Below are 15097 nucleotides of genomic sequence, written 5' to 3'. Positions count from 1 at the left end.
CACACACATATTTTTCTTTTCTTTGTCCCTTCCTTCCTTCCTTCCTTCCTTCCTTCCTTCCTTCCTTCCTTCCTTCCTTCCTTCCTTCCTCTCTCTTTTGGTGTTTTGAGACAGGGTTTTTCTGTGTATTCCTGGCTGTCCTGAACTTACTCTGTAGACCAGGTTGGCCTCTAACTCACAAAGAATCTGCCTCTCAGGTACTCTCTAATAAGAGTACCATGATTTAATCTTGATAATCACAATAAACCTGCCAGGCAGACATTACTGTTCTTATTTTCCAGGTAAGAAAATGGAGAGACTCAAGAAGCTAAGCAGTTTGCCTAAAGACACAAATTAATATAGCATAGATGAAAACACAGGATTTCAAATATCAACAGTGAGTTTCTGGTTTGTGGGTATATTCCACTCCCCTCCCAACTACTCTAAAGTCGCCTCTCTTTCATGTCTACCACAGACATGAGTTATATTCCTTCATTAGGGTTGAACCTAACACACACACACACACACACACACACACACACACACACACACACACCTTAAACTGCCTCTCTTTCATTTCTACCACAGACCCTCCTAAGCTGTATTCCTTCTTCCTGACCGAAAGCCTTGGTCTCTGACCACTCCAGGCTTCCGTGTTCATGGTTCTATGTTGTCAGATCTTCTTCACCTGAAGTTTGCCCATATCTGTCTTTAGTCCACCTCTGTGTTACCTTCTTCTCTTCCCTGTTGTACACATCCAAAGTGACCCTTCGTTTGATGTGAGTATAGGATTCATTTAACAACCATATCCATCCATCTAGCCATCACATGAGGCCCTGTGAAGACACTCCGGGTCCTACACCTACAGAGAGCCTACCGTCACTGAAGTGCACATGCTTATCAACAGAATAGCATACTGGAAGACGTAATGAGTAGCTTTACTCGGGGTTAACAGAAAACAAACAAGAGAGGTACCCAACCAAGCTGGGGAGACCAAGAAAGTTCTCTGGGGGAAAACCACAAGGGATAGTAAGTATTTCCCTAACTCAGCCCACTAGGAAGCACTTGTCACAGTAAAAACTCCACAAAATGTGGAACGTCAGGTGGGCTTGTGGGTAAAGGAGGCTGCCATCAGTCCTATGACCTGGGTCTCTGGAACCCACACGACAGAAAGAAAGCTGACTCCTGCAGGCTGCTCTGGACTTCCACACTGCACCCTGATGTGTAGAACCCTCACACTCCCCAAATGTAAAAAGACGTCAGTGTGGATCACTACAAAAATATCGTGGGTATCACTGCATAAAACTTGACCAAATAATCTAGAAAGTTTAAATATTTATTTTAAAAAGTAAAACTTGCCTCTCTTGGTATTTTCTCCTCTTCCCCCTCATCTATTTGAGACATTCTTGTAAAGATCTTCAACATTAGTTCCCGACTTCTACTGTAATGCACCCTTGATTTTTAACTTGATTCATGGGTGCCCAGAAAAATAAAAAAAAAATCCACTTCTTGATTATAGATAAAGTTGGACAGGTGAAGTTCTGGCCAGACATATATAAGCACCATATGATGCCTCACAGATATTTCCTTGAAAGGAAGGTGTTTCCTTGTCCCCACTGGCCCCCCCTGCTGCACACAGACACACACACACAGACACAACTCAGATGGCGCTCTATTGTGATGGAGCATGACGAGGTCTGCACTTCAGACACAGCAGAGGAGAAGATAGAAAGGAGTTGGGATCCTGCCTCTGTGTGCAGAAGAACCTCCATGCCTACTAGCAGATAAAAAGCAAGATTTTATCTTGCTTCTTCCTAGTGGCCAAACCCAATGTTACTTGATACAAAGTAAGCAAGAAACAAAATTACTTTTCTCACCAAGATATCAACAGGTTCATTACTAATTCAGAAAGCCAGCCCACAGCCAGAGTAAGACTCTGTCTCTCTACCCAGTGACCTTAACTGGAGGCTAGCAGAGCATAACTCAGGAAGACATCAACATCGCGCATCCAAATCCACCCCCATGACCCGGTAGTTACATAACACTGGTTGAGCCAGTCATTTCCCAAGCCTCTACTTCCTCATCTATAAAATGGTGACTGCGGTATCAATTGGGGTTGTCATGAGGACGAAATGAACCAGGATCTGCGTGTTGGGGACTGTGGACCACCAGACCCTGAATTTCTTGTAAACAACTTGTTTTCCTCTGCTCTGAGCAGCCCGCAGCTGCTCTGAGCATGAGACCCTGATGGCAGGCTGGAGGGGCTGCAGCTGAAAGATCCCAAGAGCTGGGGTGTGGCCAGAGCCCTATATAAGCTGCCCCTGAGCACAGTAAAGTGGGCATTCTTGGCATTCTTGACTCAAGAATGTCCCCGTGGTCCTGTCTGTCTATCTGTCTGTCTCTGTCTGTGTGTGTTTTAAATTTTCAGCCTGGTTCCCGTAGCGCATAGTGAGTAGAGCACAGAACAGAACCAGTGTAGTTTTACATCTGCGAACCACTTAGGATACAGAGGACACCAAATCTTTGCCCAGTAAACCAAATGAAACTACAGTCTTAGGACCCCAAAACAGGAAACACCCAGAAATCCTCAGGTATAATTTTAGGGAAGATACAGGTGGTAGAAAATTCAATAAATACTTTTAGAACACATGAAATTATTCAAAAATAAAAAAATCAAGGTACCTGCAAAAACAATTGTAAATAGCCTCCCAGCTTTTTAATATCTTGTCTCAATTCATCTTCAAGCCTTGCTGAGCTGGTACCAGGTGGACAATCATCCAGCCAGTGTTTCAACAAAACCACAAGCTGCTCAAAGGCACAAGCAATCTGGACGGTGAGGGCCTGAGCTGCCCGGTCAGAAGAGAACACTTGGAAAGAAGAAGAAGAAGAATTACTGCAAGGAATGTCTCCAGATAAAAGAACTCACATACAGTCACCATTAAAGCATCTAAACAGGGTCGAGAGATGTCGGCCAGATACACCAAATAATCATCCCCCCACGGGCAGAGAATTACCATCAGGGGAGTTGGTAGAATCAGTGGAACTGCTTACAGTTATTTTGACTTTCTTCATCCTGCTCTTCATGGGCTTTGGAAATGGCAAGTAGCCCGTTATAAAGTTTAAGAAGATTACTCATCAGGCTATCTGCTATAGATTTTTCTTCATCATAATTCTGTCCAAGAAAGTCTATTGACGAACCAATCAATTCTTTGCAAATTCCAGGAAGAAAGGGTTCTGATGAATTTGGGTAAATGGCACTTGATTTTTCTATTAAACCTGCATAAACAGAAAACAGTCAGTGTAAGCATGATACCTTCGGACAAAGGCATGAATTCAGGCCTACTGAAGTATAGTTGGTTAGTAGTTCAAAGCAGCAATTCTTATTTCAGTGAATTCTAATTTCTATAAATCAAGGTGAAAACGCAGGTCCAGGTAGGAACCAATTAACCTCTCACTATAACATGAAGGGCCAGGCCTGCTTGTTTGGGTTTCTGTCCCGCCCAGTACCCCACAACTGTTTAGCCCCAAAGAAAATCACACACAGGTCTCCATAAATTATAAGCTGATTGGCCCATTAGCTCTAGCCTCTCATTGGCTAATTCTCACATCTTGATTAACCCATTTTTCTGATCTATGTTAGCCATGTGGCTCAGTACCTTTATCAGTGAGGCAGATCACATCCTGTTGCTTCGGTGGTCTGGCCAGGAGTGGGAGGAATCAACTTCCTCCTTCCCAGATTTCTCCTGTTCTCCTAGTATCATTTCTACTTCCTGTCTGGTTTTCCCGCCTGGCCAATCAGATTTATTTATAACATGATTGACAGAATACAGACAATTCTCCTGCACCATCTCACTAGTATGAGCCCACAGAATTTGTAGCTCTTCACCCTTAATATAAGTAATTAGAGAATCAAAATATCCCTTGTACCTACGCACTTAAACCTTTCTCTTTTTATTTTGATGTGTCTGAGTGCTTTGCCTGCATGTATGTCTGTGTACCATGTTCATATCTAGTGTTCATGGAGACAGAAGATCCCAGGAACTGATGCTCCAGACAGTTGTGAGCTGCCACGTAGGTGCTGAGAACTGAACTGTGGTCCTCTGGAACCTGCGGTTTAAAAGAGCTCTTCCCAGGGTACACTACAGTCGGAACAGGCCAAAGCTAACGGGCCATCTGCAGCTCACAGTGCACATTCCTGGGAGATGGGCTTGCAAAAAACACTGCTTTCTAAGTAGTGACAGAGCAGAAGCAAACGGAAAGGTGAGAGAGCCCCTTCGGGCCTTCAGCCAGGAACGTTATAGCGGAGCCCATAACAGCGCATCATGATTCCCACTTAAAACGCAGTGTTTTCTGGTCTAGTCACAGGGAACTAGAAGTCAATTACTAAAAAAAAAAAAAAAAAAAAAAAAAAGGGCAGAGAATAGGGAATATTAAATGCCCAGAACAAAGATGAGAGCTTGACGTGGAAAGGAAGGCTCGGAAGCCCAACCTGAAGCCACAGCTACAGTGAATGCATGTCCATGACACGACACTAGAGTTAGTTGCCCAAGACAGCTAACTATAGATGTTCTCTGAGACTGATGTATTCTGTAATTCAATGTGAACATTTTAGACCTGTAAAAATCTAGTTAAAATATATTACGGACCTTGAGCTGAGAAGTAAGACGCTCCTTAGATTTCCAAAGCTAGAGAATGTCAGGCCCTAGGCAGAGCAAACCCTCTATTAGGCTCCTACTAAGTGTACAAGGAGCGACTCCTCCCTCTCCTGCTCCCCACTGCTTCACTGAATAGCCCCAGGCGGGCACTGAACTCGACACCTTTCTGCTGCAGCCTTCTGAGAGCTTGCCAGGACGACACTGTCTACCACCACACCCAGCTCCATCTCTGGAAGACTTCAAATAAGCAAGTACTACGCTGCGGTAAAAAACAATGACTTCTCGAATTTTGCATGCAAATGGATGGAAATAGAAAACACTATCCTGAGTGAGGTAACCCAGACCCAAAAAGATGAATATGGGATGTACTCACTCATAATTGGTTTCTAGCCATAAATAAGGGTCACGGAGTCTACAATGGTGATCCTAAAGAAGCTAAGTAAGAAGGTGAACCAAAGGAAAAACTCATAGTTATCCTCTTGGCTATGGGAAATAGACAAAATTGCCTGGGAGAAAATTGGGATCTTGCGGGTGGGGTGGGAGGGGGTAAGGGGAGATGGGGAGAGATAAGGCAGAAGGGGAGGATTGGGGGAACTTGGGGAAAAAGGAGGATTGGGATAAAGGAAGGTTGGATAAGGGAGCACAGAAGCTCAATTCTTAGATAAGGGAACCACCTTAGGGTTGGCAAGAGCCTTGAACCTAGAGTGGCTCCCAGGAGCCCAAGGCGAGGTCCCCAGTTAGTTCCCTGAACAGCTGAGGATAAAGAACCTGAAATGACCCTATCCTATAGCAACACTGACGAATATCTTGCATATCATCATAGAACCTTCATCTGGTGATGGATGGCGTTAGAGACATAGACCCACACTGGAGCACTGGACTGAGCTCTCAAGGTCCCAATGAGGAGCAGAAGGAGGGAGAACATGAGCAACGAAGTCGGGACCACGAGGGGTGCACCCACCCATTGAGACAGTGGAGCTGATCTATTGGGAGCTCACCAAGGCCAGCTGGACTGTGAAGGGAAAAGCATGGGATATAACTGGTCTCTCTGAACATGGCGAACAATGAGGACTGATGAGAAGCTAAGGACAATGGCACGGGGTTTTGATCCTACTTAATGTGCTGGCTTTGCGGGAGCCTAGCCAGTTTGGATATTCACCTTCCTAAATATGGACGGAGGGGGGAGGACCTAGGACTTACCACAGGGCAGGGAACCCTGACTGCCCATTGGACTGGAGAGGGAGGGGGAGAGGAGTGGGGGGAGGGGGAGAAGGGTGGGAGGAGGGGGGGAAGGGTCGGAGGAGGGGGAGGGAAATGGGAGGCTGGGAGGAGGTGGAAACTTGTTTTTTTTTCCTTTTCTCAATAAAATAAAAAAAAAAAAGAATCTTGTATCTGACTTTCCCTTAAAAACACTTTTATAAAACACCCGACTTTTACTACTGAATAAATAAGTTGTCACTGTATGTGTGCACACGCATGCTCGTACCTATCGTGTGTGTGTGTGTGTGTGCATGTGTGTATACGTATGCACACATGTGCATGTGCTCACAACAACACAAACGTAGCCAGTGGTTAACAACATCAACAAGTCCTAAGGATAACAATTATATCCCTCCAAGCTAATTTTAAGAAAATAACAAAACTCAAACCTGATTTCTTTGGAGAAGATGAGTTACAGTTCCTTTTATTCTTCCTCGTATTCTATTAGGGCCTTTACCAAATAGACTAATATATTAAATAGTAACTTTCCAACTTAAAAACATTTAGTTTATTTATTTTATTATTTTATGTGTATAAGTGCTTTATCTACATGTATGCCTGTGTACCAAGTGCAAACCTGGAAGACAGCATTAGATCCCCAGAAATGGAGTATGGTTGTGAGCCACTGCATGGGTGCTGGGAATTGAATCTGAAATCTTTGTTAGAGCAGCAAATGATCTTCCTTCCTTCCTACCTTCTTTCCTTCCTTCCTTCCTTCCTTCCTTCCTTCCTTCCTTCCTTCCTTTTTTTCATCCTTCCCTCCCTCCCTCCCTTCCTTCCTTCCTTTCTTTATTTTGAGTCAGGGTTTCTCTGTAGCTTTGGAGCCTGTCCTGGAACTAGCTCTGTAGACCAGGTTGGCCTGCCTCTGCCTCCCAAATGCTGGAATTAAAGGCATGTGCCACCACCACACAGCTAGCAAGTGATCTTAACTGCTGAGCTGCTCTCCAGCCCAATCACTTGGAACTTGTGATAAGGTTTTATATGCAGTAAGGTGCTCAGTGGTGCAGTGTTTGTCCAGCGTGCTTGAGGCCCTGAGTTCAACCCCAACTCCCCCGCCCCCAAACACACACAAACACACAAACCAAAACTGATTCTTCCCCTATCCAACACACGCTCACAGACAAGCAGCACTCTTGGGTCTTGCTCCTTTAGGCACCTGCGTACATGCCCTTGATTCCCTCTTCACATGCGGTGCCGTGTATGATATGCACTCTGGTGTTTTGCTCAGAAGGAAATAACATTCTAAAAACACGTTCCCTTGTCTGAATTAGCCACTCAACCAAAAGGCTCTACAATAAATCAGAGAACAGAATTTGCGAAACAGAATGGCCATCCAACTCACATCTTCATTGCATAAAGGACACCCAGCTGCTAAGAAATGAAGTGATTTCACAAGGACAATTTGAGGAAAGCGGTACCTGATGAGTGTGAAGAACGCAGGTTCTGAATCGGATGGACCTGTATGTCATGGAAACAACCAGAAATCCTCCCGTTCTTCATCAAACTTCTGCTCCTGAACCAAGATAATCCTAAAATTAGTTTCTATACACCACAGGAGTATTAAGAATGCTGTCAGCTTTGTGGGAACATATGATCCCAGCACTCGGAAGGCTGACATAAGAAGGAGACTTTGAGGCCAGTGTGGCCTATGTGAGAACCTGTCTCAGGGGAGGTGGGGAGTATTTTGACATGTGTTCTTTACAACAGAGACTAACTCATTTCCATTTCTGAGCAAGAATTTCCCTATGTCCAGGCATTGCCCTAACATAGTTCACAAAATGGGCTATTCTGTGTGCACAATTACTTGGGCTCTGAATGTGGCTATGAAACCTGGCATCTGGCCACAGAGGGAAGCCTGGCACATAGTTCGGTGGGTGCTGTGAGGGCAGAAGAGTGCTTTAGTAGTCTGGGCCTTGGAACCTTGAAGGATAAGCATGGGCTAGCCAAGCAAGAGGGCAGGCTTGGGAAGCAGGGGCAGTATCTGAGACATAGCATGGGACAAAGGAAGACTTGTGGTAAAGGATGCAAAGACCCAGGGATGTGCTGAATGACTGCTGTCTGGGACTGTGGGGGAGAAAGCAAGGAATATGGCTGGGCCATGTGCTAGGATCAGCTTGAGTTTTCCAGGGGAGGAATTTAAATAGGGAAACGATCTAGGTAGAAAAAAGTATCTAAGCAGACCCTGTGAAAGCATGCCTGTGGGAGCATCCCCCCGGGAGGAAGTGAGCCCTCCACTGCTCCTGCACAGCCGTCCCCTCAGCCTGGAAACCGCAGGGTCTCCCTTTACCTTTCTAAACTCCATGTCTAGTTCAGTATGAGAACAAAAGTTCCCGAGCAGTGACCTGCATCTAAACACAGGTGACCCTGTGCTGTCTTCCTCACCACACTTCCAGACTGCTGACTCACCAAAAGATGATTAAATCAAAGTATTCTGCCCATAAAAGCTTAAATGTTTCAAATATAAGTCCCCCTGTGAATTCTTAAAAAATAAATGAAAACACAGAAATATAATTGAAGATTAGGTTTCATCTAGCAGTTCCCAAGTATTTGTTTTCCTAGAGGTAAAAAGAAAAAGTAAGTCAAGCTAGAAAAAGTATCATTCTTGCGACACTGTCATGTTAAACAATGTTTAAACTAAGAAATGCTTGTCACATTCCTTTCAAAGGGTTTTCATCCAATCTGATAGAAAAATTGACTTTTAACTGTCAGCCATCTGTGTGATTTACAGGTGGCCAGAGCGGGCTGCTTTATTAGAACAGCTGTGGTATAGCAGAGGCAACCGCAGCTGTATGCAATCTGTCAGCGTTTCCATTACTGCAGGCATTCTCAGAGTCTGCATTCTGTCATAAACATTCTTCATGCACAAGGTCTCAGACTAAGAGCAACTCATTTTTAAAAATATGATGCCATTAAATTACAGAAGTTCTCAAAAGTATTTGCCAAATGAAAACACCTAATTTCAAAATCTTGAAAAATAGAAAAAGGAATTTTGGTTTTGGGGGGGGTCACATTTTAAAACTTGTTTGTTTCTCATTAACCCCAACTTCAGCAGATATAAGAATCACCAATATTCAGTACACTAAACATTAGTGTTCTCCGACTAATGACTGTTTTCATAAAACTTAACCACTTTTTACGGTTAAGAAACTAGTCATCCTAAGCCCAAGGGTTTCATAAGACGTCTCCAGTGTGTTGGTTTGGTTGTAATTTGGAGGAGGTCATTACTACTCTATATATCCAGTTCCATCAAGGGCCATCCTTAGGTGACTTTAGTGGTCCGGCCCAGCAGTATCTTTCATCCTTAGGTCAAATCACCTGTAGCCATCACGACCTGTTTATCAGAAGCTCTATCTTCTCTATATTGTAACAGTAAGAAAGTCTTTTCTCAGCGCTGAAGACTGGATGGCGTCTCTCACGAAGCTAGGTGAGGACTTTATCTCTGAGATACACCACAGACTTAAGATTTAATTTACAGATATGTTCAACTTCAGCGACAGTCTAGGCAACCATGAGTGAGCACACATCATCTACCCTCGTAACACTCGGCAGCATCATTCCCGAGCTGAAATCATAGAGATCTCAGAGGCAGCCGGGATGGTAGCTGCTCTTTGAGGAACTAATGCCTGGAGCTGTTGCCCAGCTCTCTGATATTGGGGTCCGAGACCTCTTCACTACACTGCTGTTGAAGGATGCAGATACGCTCTCTGCACTCAAGGTCTGCATGGAGAATCTGTGCTGCATCTTTCACTCAGAACAATTCTGGTAATGGTTCAGTTTCTTCACTGACATAATAATAGGTGGTCACACACTTACTTCAGAGGCCTGTGGTGGGTACCACACGAGAACATCTTATCAAGTATTCAATATATGTTCTGTTTGTTGATGGGTTTTGTTTGTTTGTTTTGAGACAGGGTCTCTTTATATAGCCCTGGCTATCCTGGAACTTGCTAGACGAGACTGGCCTTTAACTCACAGAGATCCTCCTGTCTCTGCCTCATGCATGAGTGCTGTTACCATGCTGAGCTTGTTGGTTGGTGTTTAAGACAGGATCTTGCTGGGCGGTGATGGCACACACCTTCAGTCCCAGCAATTGGGAGGCAGAGACAAGGGACTCTCTCTGAGTTTGAAGCCAGCTTGGTCTAAACAGAGAAACCCTGTCTCGATAACCACTCCCCTACCCTTCCAAAAAAAGAGACAGGATCTTGCTATTTTACCCAGGGTAGCCTCAAACTCATGCTCCTCTTGACTCAATTTCTCCCATACTGAGGTCCCAGGGAGGCCCCACATCGCCAGGCTCCATAAGTATTCTTGATGCTGACAATGCTCTGGTTGGGGCAGTGCTACTGATGTTCACACCCTGGCAACTCCAACACACCCAACACTCCAGACTAAACACAGACTTACTGTCCTGTGAAAATCTCACTCATCACAGCCAACAGGAAAGTTACCATCCTTCTCGAACACTGCTTCCTCAGCTTGAAACCAGGAGCAACCCTGAGCTTTACATCGCCTTAACCACACAACCAGTCACCAATCCTATGATGCACTGGAATCTGCATCCCAGCTTTGTGTAAAACGCACTCTTCTCTCCAGTTCTGTCTACCCTGCCTCTCCTCTCTCCAGTGCCTGGTGCGTGAGGACAGGGAGGATCTTACTTACCCAAAACTCCTCGGGACACAGAATATATCATAGAAATATTTGTTTTCAATAAACAACGACAACAAACAAAATTAAAAGGCTGAATGTTCCAGGCCAAGGCCTTTCCATACTATTTGCTCCCACACTCTGGGCATCTGAGTCTAAGCAGAACTAGGTTTTCCATGAAAATTTCTGCCCACTATGGGTGTTTTAGGCTCTGCTTTGCTAGACAACACTTGTCATGTACAGATGTTCTGTAGCACACTGATCTATTCTTTTGTGGTGCTCATACTAACACGATTGTGTTTAAACATGTAACCTACAATAAAATATCAAAATATGTCAAATTCTTGAGATGTTAAAAGTAATGCTATTCCTTTCTCTTTTTAAAGTGATTTCTTTATTTCCACTTTATGTGAGTTAGTGAGTTTCCTGCATGTATGTCTGTGTGAGGATGTTGGGTCTCTGGAGCTGGAGTTATAGACAGTTGTGAACTGCCATGTGGGTGCAAGGAGTCGAACCCAGGTCCTATGGATACAACAGAGGATAAGTCAATGCTTTTAACCACTGAGCCATCTCTGCAGCCCCATAATGCTATTCCTTTTTAATGTAGGAAATTAGATTTATACCTGATGGGGAAGAGACTTCTGTTTTGTGTTAATTTCATTGGTTAAATAAAGAAACTGCCTTGGCCCTTTAATAGGACAGAAAATTAGGTAGGTGGAGTAGACAGAACAGAATGCTGGGAGAAAGAAGCCGAGTCAGGCAGTCGCCATGATTCTCCCACTCCTGACAGATGCAGGTTAAGATCTTCCCTGGTAAGCCACCTTGTGGGGCTACACAGATTATTAAAAATGGGTTAATCGAGATGTGAGAGTTAGCCAATAAGAGGCTGGAACTAATGGGCCAGGCAGTGTTCAAAAGAATACAGTTTCCGTGTAATTATTTCCGGTAAAGCTAGCCGGGTGGCAGGAAGCACCCCGCCACTCCACACTACATATACCATTCTAGGCTGCTTTTAAAACTAGTATAATAAAATACTGAACACTTTTGCTCATATAGCAAACTAATAAACAATGTAATGCTATATGCACTGCCATTTGATCTCTAACATGTCACTTGTATTTCTGGTTCCCCATTAAAGATGTATTATAACAGCAGGTCTCTAAAGATATATATATATGTGTGTGTGTGTGTGTGTGTGTGTGTGTGTATGTGTGTGTGTGTGTTATATAAATCTCTAACTTATATACCTGTAAGCATACATATACACAGACCAAGGAAAGAAATAATAAGCAGCTTTACCTTCTTCTAGAAAGGGAAGAAACTGGCGTGCTCGTAATGTCAGGTTCCCACTCATCTTCAGGATCACAAAAGACATCCTCAGCCCTGTTACCACCATCATTCTAAGAAAAATAAAATGCATTCTTTCCATTAATTGTTATGTTTACAATTCAGCAAAAAGGCTTAAATCATTTTATTATTTTAAAACATAAAACTAACAAATTATGGGTTATCTGATTAGTCTTAAAAATATCATTACTGATCAAATTAAACTAATAACAAATTAAAATTAAAAACAAGTAAGCAGATGTTATTATAAAACTTATTATTTCATATGTTAACCCAAAAACCATTATTTTGAAAGGCTAGCCTAAAAAAAAAAACTAACTATAACAACAAAAACCCCAATCATGAGATGCTGGAAATTAAAATAAGTCTTACAGAAACAACCAAAATTATTAAATACCTCAAAAATAGTAACCTGGACTGGGGAGATGGCTCAGGCAGTAGTATTATCTAGTACACAAAGGACCCAAACTGATTCCTAGAACCCATGTAAAAAGTGCAGGGTGTGCACATGTAATCCCAGTGCTAGGGAACTGGACTGGTGGGTTTCTGGGGTGCACCGCTGGCCAGCCTAGTCTGTAACAGTGAGCTCTAGGACAATGAAGGATCATATCTAAAAGGGGAAAGTGGATGGTGCCTGAGGTTGTCCTCTGGCTTACACACACACACACACACACACACACACACACACACACACACACACAGAGAGAGAAATAATAATAAATTTAACTTTAGGGAGCTAGAGAGCTAGATCAGAGGTTTAAACAGCCCCCTGCTCTTTCAGAGGACCTGGGTTCTGTTCCTAGCATCCATGATGGTGCTGTTAACTCCAGCTCCAGGCCAGACATGTGTGCACATATAACATAAAAGCACACAGATATATAAATAAAAATAAAGTTTAGAAGAGACAGTTAACAGTAAAACCCAGAGGGAGAGGGGCTGGAGAGATGGCTCAGTGGTTAAGAGCATTGCCTGCTCTTCCAAAGGTCCTGAGTTCAATTCCCAGCAACCACATGGTGGCTCACAACCATCTGTAAAGAGGTCTGGCGCCCTCTTCTGGCCTTCAGGCATACAGACAGAATATTGTATACATAATAAATAAATAAATATTTAAAAAAAAAACCCAGAGGGAGAGATAAAATAATCTGGCAATGTAAAGGTGCAATTCTGGACTGGGGAAAGGTCTCGGTGATAAATTCCTTGTTTAGTTTGTGTGAAGTTCTATATTCCAACCCCCTAAACACATGCCTACACGCATACATGCACACACATACAGACATGTGCATACACAAAAATCACTTCTAAGCAATGTCAATTAAAATTCTACCTAGATACACACTATAGAGCTTGTTCAGAGGGTACAGCATATGTAAAAACTAAGTTAAGAACTTGGAAGAATCTGTGAAAGCAGGAAGTCAGTCCAACACTGAGCTACATGCAAGGGTTTAGTGTGAGTGATCAGATGCCTTCAATGCTGTTTTAAAAACACTCATTATTGTAAAATCGTAAATTATTAATAAATAGAAACACAGACAGAAAGTAAGACCACCCTCAGGTCCACCATGGAGAGAGAAGCAGCCCACCTTGCAGGCTTCGCTGGGGCTGGAAGGTTGGCTCAGCGGTTAAGAGCACTTGCTCCTCCTGCACAGGACCAGGGCTTGGCTCCCTGCACCTACATGGTAGCTTACAACCATCTACAGTTCCAGCTCCAGGAGATCTGATGCCCACTTCTGAATCTGGAGGGCACCAGGCATGCATGTGGTACACACATATGCATACAGGCAAAACACACACACACACATTAAAAACAAGAAGAATAGACTTTGCTTTCCTGGAATAAATAAACACTCCTTGCTCATGGTAGAAGTATTTTTAAAATAAAGGTCATTCAGGTCAGGTTTAGTTTGGTAGGTTTCACTCAGGATTTTTCTAGCTGTGTTCATATTAGCCTTCCGTGCTGGGATGCATGTGCCACCACATACAGTTCACATGCTTTGTTTTAGTTACTGTAAGCATCATGGAATGAACTGCGACAGGTTCTGCAGTCCTTCACAGAGAGCAGGGCTTATCTCTCCCTGGTGCCCTGAAAGTGTGTGCTCATAAAGTTGGCTGGAGTCAGCCCCTTTTTAGCCCTCTCTAGTTCTCCTTCCTTCCACCCCCAGGTCTCTCTCTTTAGTTTTGTTTTAGTTTTTATGAGCCGCACTCTCATGTATTTCCGACTGTTCTCTATTTAGTACAGGCTAGCCCTGAACCACTGATGGATAGCCTCAGCTTCCTGAGTGCTGGGATTACAGGTATGAGCTATCATATCCGGCTCCCGCTTATTCTTTTTTTTTTTAATCTACTTGATTGACAAACTTTTAAAATTATTATTTGGCTGTCCTTCCATTAAGCCAGCTTTCATAATTTATCTTTTCCTAGAATGTTTTCCTTTCTAGAAGACTCAAATTTAGGGGTATGGAGAGATGGCTCAGAGGTTAAGAGCACTGGCTACTCTTCCAGAAGTCCTGAGGTCAATTCCCAGCAATGACATGGTGACTCACAACCACCTACAATGAGGTCTGGTGCCCTCTTCTGGCATGCAGGCATACATGCAGACAGAACACTGCATACATAATAAATAAATAAATCTTTAAAAAAAGAAGACTCAAATTTAATACATGGGAAGGGCTCTAAGGCAACATACCATAGAGATCCTTCAAATCCATGCACATTGCTAGGATATTTACAATATTACAATAACCAGAAAATGGAAACCAGCCTAGATGTCCATCAAAAGATGAATGTATAAGGAAAGTGCAGTATATATACACAATGGAATTTTATACTACTGCCAAGAACACTGACGTCATAACATTTGCAGAACAATGAATGGAACTGGAAATCATTATGCTAAGCGAAATAAACCAGATTCAGAAAGACAATGGTATTTGTTTGTTTCCTCTTATATGTGGAACTTAGATTTAAAAGTATATAAGGACGTGTGCGTGCGTGTGCGTGCATGTGCGTGCATGTGTGTAATAGGGGACGGAGAGGAGGAGGAAGAGATCTAACAGAGGGGAGGAAAAGAAAAGATGATGGCACACATGTGACATAAAAGCAAGAGAGAGTTAGAGGATGGGGGCAGCCCTGGGAGCCCTGGGGACAGGAAGGGGCAGCCCTGGGAGCCCTGGGGACAGGAAGGGGCAGCCCTGGGAGCCCTGGGGACAGGAAGG

General features: G+C 43.5%; 1 protein-coding gene across 1 annotated transcript in view; it reads right to left on the bottom strand.

Moving 5' to 3' along the window:
* Kif14 (kinesin family member 14) overlaps nt 1–15097 on the bottom strand; it is a 71744-nt gene that overhangs the window by 10026 nt on the left and 46621 nt on the right. The window contains exons 21-24 of the mRNA XM_005348435.2: nt 11838–11938; nt 7313–7407; nt 3031–3255; nt 2662–2846 (exon numbers count right to left, since the gene is read on the bottom strand). Coding sequence (XP_005348492.1) covers nt 2662–2846; nt 3031–3255; nt 7313–7407; nt 11838–11938 — 606 coding nt within the window. The remainder of the gene's footprint in view (nt 1–2661; nt 2847–3030; nt 3256–7312; nt 7408–11837; nt 11939–15097) is intronic.

This window comes from Microtus ochrogaster, chromosome 6, assembly GCF_000317375.1.
Source record: "Microtus ochrogaster isolate Prairie Vole_2 chromosome 6, MicOch1.0, whole genome shotgun sequence".
Classification (NCBI taxonomy): Eukaryota; Metazoa; Chordata; class Mammalia; order Rodentia; family Cricetidae; genus Microtus; species Microtus ochrogaster.
The sequence above is the reverse complement of the archived record's forward strand: the minus strand, read 5'-3'. Positions and strand labels throughout refer to the sequence as shown.